This window comes from Eriocheir sinensis, chromosome 38 (genome assembly GCF_024679095.1).
Source record: "Eriocheir sinensis breed Jianghai 21 chromosome 38, ASM2467909v1, whole genome shotgun sequence".
NCBI lineage: Eukaryota > Metazoa > Arthropoda > Malacostraca > Decapoda > Varunidae > Eriocheir > Eriocheir sinensis.
Genome location: NC_066546.1, coordinates 14,522,593 through 14,530,092, shown reverse-complemented (window position 1 = coordinate 14,530,092; position 7,500 = coordinate 14,522,593). Strand labels below are relative to the sequence as shown.

General features: G+C 46.3%; 2 protein-coding genes across 2 annotated transcripts in view; one reads left to right on the top strand and one right to left on the bottom strand.

Moving 5' to 3' along the window:
* LOC127008727 (dorsal-ventral patterning protein Sog-like) overlaps positions 1-613 on the top strand; it is a 172,187-nt gene extending 171,574 nt beyond the window's left edge. Inside the window, exon 13 of the mRNA XM_050881084.1 lies at positions 1-613. This exon is cut by the window's left edge and continues 1,131 nt beyond it. The gene's annotated coding sequence lies outside the window, so the exon portion shown is untranslated.
* LOC127008728 (frizzled-4-like) overlaps positions 1-7,500 on the bottom strand; it is a 33,878-nt gene that overhangs the window by 2,620 nt on the left and 23,758 nt on the right. Inside the window, exons 3-4 of the mRNA XM_050881085.1 lie at positions 4,449-4,678; positions 1-3,741 (exon numbers count right to left, since the gene is read on the bottom strand). The exon at positions 1-3,741 is cut by the window's left edge and continues 2,620 nt beyond it. Of these exons, the coding sequence (XP_050737042.1) occupies positions 3,214-3,741; positions 4,449-4,678 (758 nt within the window). The 3' untranslated portion in view covers positions 1-3,213. The remainder of the gene's footprint in view (positions 3,742-4,448; positions 4,679-7,500) is intronic.

Below are 7,500 nucleotides of genomic sequence, written 5' to 3'. Positions count from 1 at the left end.
TGTCTACCTCATCGCTCCATACGTCTTGATCCTACCTGGCGCCTCGTCTACCTGTGCGTGTGTCTGTCGCGGGAAGATGCACACCTCCGCCTGCTCGAGTGTCCAAAAATAACAGAGCAAAGTAAATTGGTTCCAACACTCCAAATTAACGAAGCTTTTTTACATTGGTTCTCCGGCAGCTTGTGGTTTGCGGTGTGACGGAGTGGGGACGAAGGGAGGGAGGGACGGAGAGGAGGGAAGAGAGAGAGAGGAGGAAGGGAAGAGGGAAGGAGGGAGAAGGTGGGAAAGGAGGAGAGAAGCCTGAGGTACGTTTTCTCTCTCTCTCTCTCTCTCTCTCTCTCTCTCTCTCTCACACACACACACACACACACACTTTTCCTCCTTCCTAATCACCAAAGTCGTTTTCCGGCTGTGAATTATTATGATTTTTTTTTTGCTTGTTATCTTTATATTTTTTTTTACTTGTGGCTTTAGGGACGCTCATTTCCTCTCCTTTTTTTTCGTTTTTTGTTTGCGATGATGTTATATTCGTCGGTTTAGAGCCACTACAACACACACACACACACACACACACACACACACACACACACACACACACACACACACACACACACATCAGTTCTCAGCTTACAATTATAATCTTTACGACCTTTTTTTATGCGGTAAATTCCTAACTTGTTCCTAAGATGCAAAACGCCTTTCACTTCACAAGGCGTTACATGATATTTTTATTATTTTCACTCACACACAAAAAAATCGCATTCCCTTTCACTCGTCCATTCCTTCACCACGAATCATTTTGAACATGTCACTCGCATAGACGGCAACTAGATCCCCATTTTCTTTGTACCCCATTTTCTTTTATTTTCCACCTCCAACCCTTACAAACTAGAGCACCAGTATAAAAAACGGCTTAGGCTTCAACGAACGAGGATTTTTCACGCTCAAACGGAGGACGACAAAAAAGGGGGGAAAAATATATGTACAGAAAACGTTGTAAATGAAACCTGGGTCCATATTCTTAAACGTATCAGGTTCCCATTGCGCCTATTTCTCATGGCCACAAGAGAAGATTAACCGGGTTCTTGTGGGTCAACTTTCTCGTTCATATTGCAGAAATCAGCGGAAGCAGCGACGGGCCAAATTTGCGGCTTTACCGTGTACCAACGACGGGCCAAATTTGTGGCTTTACCGTGTACCAGCGACGGGACAAATTTGTGGCTTTACCGTGTACCAGCGACGGGACAAATTTGTGGTTTTACCGTGTACCAGCGACGGGACAAATTTGTGGCTTTACCGTGTACCAGCGACGGGCCAAATTTGTGACGTTACCGTGTACCAGAGACGGAACAAATTTGTGGCTTTACCGTGTACCAGCGACGGGGCAAATTTGTGGTTTTACCGTGTACCAGCGACGGGACAAATTTGTGGTTTTACCGTGTACCAGCGACGGGACAAATTTGTGGCTTTACCGTGTACCAGCGACGGGCCAAATTTTTCCCATGATATAAACCCCCAAAAATAGATGATGCATAAACTGATCACAAATGCGTTGATATATATTATGAAATGGTTTGCGTGAGTGATGATTTTTCTCAATTTTCTCGCTTAGAGGGACTATTAAGAAACATGATCCCCACAGCTACCGGTTAAAACTATCACCAGGGTCACAAAACACTCCATGAAAAACCCACAACAACTTCTACGAGAGGCTTTTCAAACTGAGGCGCCGATACGTTTAAGAATACTGGGTTGTTTTCGTGTTTCCTTTGGTTTCGCTGCGCCGGGAGTCGAACCCTTGACCCCCGGACGCCCAGGCCAGGCACTTGTATACACCACATGGTACAGCGTTCTAAGGCACCGTATCCCTAGGCACTAAGTTCGAATCTCCTTGGCCACTAATGTTGTTTTCTTATTTTCTATGATTCTGTTCTATTATTTTCTTCTTTATTTATTTCTTCTCGTTTCTTTCTTCGTGTCCTTCGTAGTCACTAACACCTCACTGACAAGACCTTAAGGCTCATTTGTTTTGAGTTAGTTTTGTATTTCCGTCCTTGTGGCGTCCCTCTGTCCCCTCCTGTGTAGCACTTTCGTGTCCCTTAGACGGCCCTGAGTGGAGGGGAGGAAAGGGACGCCCCCAAATCCCGTGGCGTGAGGGAGGAGTTGCCTGTTCCTGCTTTTTTAATGATTTTCTCTACTTTTTTTTCATATAATCACGTTTTATGGGATTTTCTCTTTACCTGTTATTTTTTATGTTTGTTTTTTTCGTCCCTTTTTTTTTCTTTGTCTTTTGTTAGTGTTTTCATTTAGTCGAATCTTGTGGGAATTTCTCTCAACTATTTTTTTTGGCATCAGCAGTTGACGTGTATTGGAAAAAGGTAGCGACTAAACATATGTCATTTTTGTGGTCGTTTCTTCCTCTTCTGTCTCTCTAGCATCCTTGTTCTTTGCCGTTGTTTCTTCAGTGATGTAATTCGACGCGGGGGAAAAAATAACGGTCGTAAACTTCTTTCCCACACGCAATAATTTTCCAAGTCTTTTTTTCGTGCGGTTGACATTTATTTTTCCTCTCACGTTTCGCTGGACAGGTAAAAAGAACACGTATTTTTTTTTTATGGGGGGAAGAGAAGGGAATTTTTTTCTTTTATTTTTCGGCGCCATTGATGTATTTTTCATTTACTTTTTTTTCTGGACAGGTAAAATAAAAACCACGTATTTTCTTTAGGGGGGGAAAAGGAAGGGAATTTTCTTTTTTTCCTTTTCGGCGCCACTGATATTTTTTTTTTTTTAATCACGTTTTGGTGGACAGATGAAAAAACACTAATTTTTTTTTTTTCTGTGGGAAGGGAAGGTAATATTTTAAGTTCTTTTAGCTCTATTGCCGTGTTTTCTAGTCACATTTTCCGTCATTACTTTTTATGGGGGGTGGCAAGGAAGGTAATATATTAATTTTTCTCAGCGCTGTCGACGTATTTTCAAGTTCTCCCAGCGCTATGTACGTGTTTTCAAGGTCTTTTAGCGCTGTCGACGTATTTGCAAGGTCTTTCAGCGACGTATCTTCAAGTCCTTTCAGTTCTATAGACGTGTTCTCAAGTTCTTTCCGCGCTATCGACGTATTTTCTAGTCATATTGCAGGACAGGTCATAACTCAAACACTCCCTCACTCCCTCATAATTACCTCCACACCTGACTGCAACGCCTCACACACCTGCGTCACACCTGCGTTTCCGAGCCGCACTTCTGCCGGGGGTCACGCGGGTAGTGCTGGTGGTGGTGGTGGTGCTGGTGGTGGTGCTGGTGCTTCGGAGCTGGCTGGTACCTCGACACATACCCGTGCACCTCCGGCATACCACCCACACCAACACCACCATTGACACCACTCTGATCCTGGTAGAGCAGATGGTGGTGGTGGTGATGCGGGAGGTGGTAGGGGGGTATCGCGGTGGTGGCGGTGGTGTGGTGGTGATGAGGTGGATGTTTATGTGGAGGGGGATGCGTGGAGGGGTGGGTGAGGTGAGCGGCTTGGAGGTATGGAGGTAGAGGTTGTTTCTTGGAGGTAAAGCGGCGTAAGAACTGCTTCCAGGAGTCCACCACGCGGCCGTTCACGAGGAAGAGTCCGCCCATAATCCCGACGGCCACGGACATAAAGATCTTGAGCATGAAAATCTCCATATTGGGTCGAACGGACGCGTCTCTCAGCCACCGCTCCCGCTCCACGTACTCGTAAAACGTCGCCCCAACCTGTAGGAGACATGTTGGTTCTTGGTTAGGTTAGGTGAGGATAGGTCAGGTTAGGTTAGGTTAGGTTAGGTTAGATTAGGTTAGATTAGATTAGGTTTAGTTAGTTTAGGTTAGGTTAGATTAGGTTAGGTTAAGTTAGTTTAGGTTAGGTTAGATTAGGTTAGGTTAAGTTAGGCTAGGTTAGATTAGGTTAGATTAGGTTAGGTTAGATTAGATTAGGTTAGGTTAGGTTAAGTTAGGCTGGGTTAGATTAGGTTAGGTTAGGTTAGGTTAGATTAGATTAGGTTAGATTAGGTTAGGTTAGGTTAGGTTAGGCCAGGTTAGATTAGGTTAGGTTAGGTTAGATTATCTTAGATTAGGTTATGTTAGATTAGGTATTGGTTCTGGTTCGTGTTGTTATCGTGTTATGTTGTGTTGTTAGTATAGCCCGTTGTGTTTTTCTGTCTAGTTTTCGTATCGGTCTTTCACTTTCAATCCACACCCACACCCACACACTTTCAACCCAACCCACAACTCACCCCAACCCACATTCAACACCCCCACCCACCCAATGGCCCGTTGTGTTTTCTGTCTAGTTTTCGTATCGGTATTTCACTTTCAATCCACACCCACACCCACACACTTTCAGCCCAACCCACACCACTCACCCTAATGCACTGTCACCCACCCACCACCACCCACCCACACAACCCCTCACACCTACCCACCTGACACGTCGCTGGCACCATATACAGAACAGCCACTACGCCGACCCTCGCCGCCGTCACATCCACCCGGTCAGTCTTCAGCCCCTCCTCCTTCAGCCGTCCTCTCGTCCGCCACAAGCAAGCGAACACCAGCAGCACCAGCGTCGCCCCGGTCACTAGGTAGAGGAACTGAGGCACCAGGACGAAGCGTACCAGTGTCTCCGTGTTTTGTTGACCGGCGTAGCAAGTGCCTGTGGAGGGAAATGGACTTGGTGAGATGAGAAGGAGAAGGAGGATTTGAGAAGACGGATTCAGAGAGAAGGGAGACATAGCGAGACGAAGTAGGGATAAGAAACATACAAAAAGAAAAAGAAAGGAAGAAAGAAGGGAAAAAGAGAAGGAAAAAGAAAGAGAAGAGATTGAGGAGCAGATGAGAAGAAAAATGAAGAGAAGAGGAGAAATACCAAGACAGAACAGGAGAGAAAGAAGACAGAAGAAGAGAGAAGATAAAGGAGAGACAGAAGAGAGAAAGAAGAGAACTAACCACACTACCATTTCTATCCTTACCACCACCACCACCACCACCACCACCATCAAGGAAGAGGAAGAAAGAGGGGAAGAAGAGAAGGACGAGGAGTAACAAGACTGAAAATGATGAAAAGGAGAGACAGAAGAAAAGAGAAAAAAGATAGAGAGAAGAAAACTAACCACACTACCATTAATATCCTTACCACCACCACTACCACCACCACCACCACCACACATAAACCAAGCCGGAGTGAGATCATGTCTATCATACGCAAGCGAGATAACACGACGTCGTTGAGAGAGAAAGATTGACTCGGATTTATGGGTCGTTCGTCTTACATTATATCCTCGAGTTCGCCCTTCGAATCCTCCTCCTCCTCCTCCTCCTCCTTTTTTTTTTTTTTTTTTTTTCTTCTCTCCTCGTCTTTCTTTTCTTCTTTGTTTCTCTCTGCTTTTATTGTTATTCTTGTTTCTTTTTCCTTCTTTTTTTTCATTGTCTTCTTATGTTATCTGCTTTTTCTTCTTCTTCCTCCTCCTCCTCCTCCTCCTCCTCCTGACTAGTATTTCTTCCTTACTTATCTCGTGCAACTTTATCTTCCTTCCTACATACATATTTCTCCTCCTCCTCCTCTTCCTCCTCCTCCTCCTCCTCCTCCTCCATTCTTCCTTAGACACTCCATCATCACTCCTACACATTTTTTCCCTCCCTCCTTCCTTCCCTCCATCTCTCACTTCTCTCCTTCCTTCTTACTCCTCCCTCACATTCTTCCTCCTTCCCTCCACTTTTCCCCTCCATTATCTCCCTCTTCCCTCCTCTACCTCCATCTCTCCCTCCCTCCTTCCTACATTCCTCCATCTTTTCTCTACCTAATACATATGCACTTGACCCATCCTCCCTCTCTCCCTCCTCCTCCTCCTTCGTTCCAATCACTCCTTCCCTCCTTCCCTCCTCCTATGCCTCACTCCTATCCTAATCGCACTTGCTGTCCTCCTCCTCCTCCTCCTCCTCCTCCTCCTCCTCCTCCTCCTCCAGATCAAGTTCACTTATTGCCTTCGTTAAGTTCGATTCTTCCCGCCAAGTTTAAGTGAACGCGACCCGGGTTTAAAAGAGTCCCATATCCGTGTTGCGTTCCCGTGAAGAGAGAGAGAGAGAGAGAGAGAGAGAGAGAGATGGGGAAGGAGGGGAGGGTAAGGGGACGTGCTGTGTGTGTGTGTGTGTGTGTGTGTGTGTGTGTGTGTGTGTGTGTGGAGAGCCAATTGTATGTTTGTAGACAGGTTGGTATACATAAAGACAGGCATCTCTCTCTCTCTCTCTCTCTCTCTCTCTCTCTCTCTCTCTCTCTCTCTGACACACACACAAACACACAAACAAACAGACAGGCATACAGTTTAGGTACCTCCTCCCTACACACACACACACACACAACTGGTTCTCGGTGCAGTTCGCCATAACTCACCCACCTAAACACACCTTCCCGCCCAAACCTCGATACCTTAGGAGGAGGAGGAGGAGGAGGAGGAAGGTTATGGTGTAGGTAGAGGAGGAGAAGGAGGTGGTGGTGATGATGGTGTACGTAAGGGAAGAAGAGGAAGAAGAGAAGAAGGAAGAAGAGAAGAAGGAAGAGGAGGAGGAGGAGAAGAAGAAGAAGGAGGTGGTGGTGATGATGGTGTACGTAAGGGAAGAGGAGGAAGAAGGAAGAGGAGGAGGAGGAGGAGAAGAAGGAGGTGGTGGTGATGGTGAAGGTGTATACATAGGGGAAGAGGAGGAAGAAGAGAAGAAGGAAGAGGAGGAGGAGGAGGAGAAGAAGAAGGAGGTGGTGGTGGTGGTGATGGTGTACGTAAGAGAAGAGGAGGAAGAGAAGAAGGAAAAGGAGGAGGAGGAGGAGGAGGAGGAGATTTACTGGTGGGCATTAGCTGAAGGGAGGGTGATGGAGGACTACAGTGGAAGAGGAGGAGGAGGAGGAGGAGGAGGAGGAGGAGGAGGAGGAGGAGGCGGAGGCTTGGTGAGAGAGTTGCATGAGTTTTTTTGACGTACAATGTGTAGTCTCTCTCTCTCTCTCTCTCTCTCTCTCTCTCTCTCTCTCTCTCTCATGGGTCACAACCTCAGGCGAAGCAAGATTACCCGAACCTCAGATCAGAAGGACCACCCAGGAAGCGCACACACACACACACACACACACACACACACACACACACACACACACACACACACACCTCATAACTATTACCAGGAAGGGAGAAGATGAGGGAAAAAATATCGAAAGCTTCCTCATCTTAACACACACACACACACACACACACACACACACACACACACACACACACACACACACACACACACACACACACACACACCTGCTAATTACGTAAATGATCCGTTAGTCTTCACCTGGTTTTATCTCCCTGGTTTAATACAAAAGGTGAAGAGGAGGAGAAGGAGGAGGAGGAGGAGGAGGACGGGGGAAGAAAAAACTGATAAATGATAAGATGAAGACTGGACGTGTTAAGAGAGAGAGAGAGAGAGAGAGAGAGAGAGAGAGAGAGA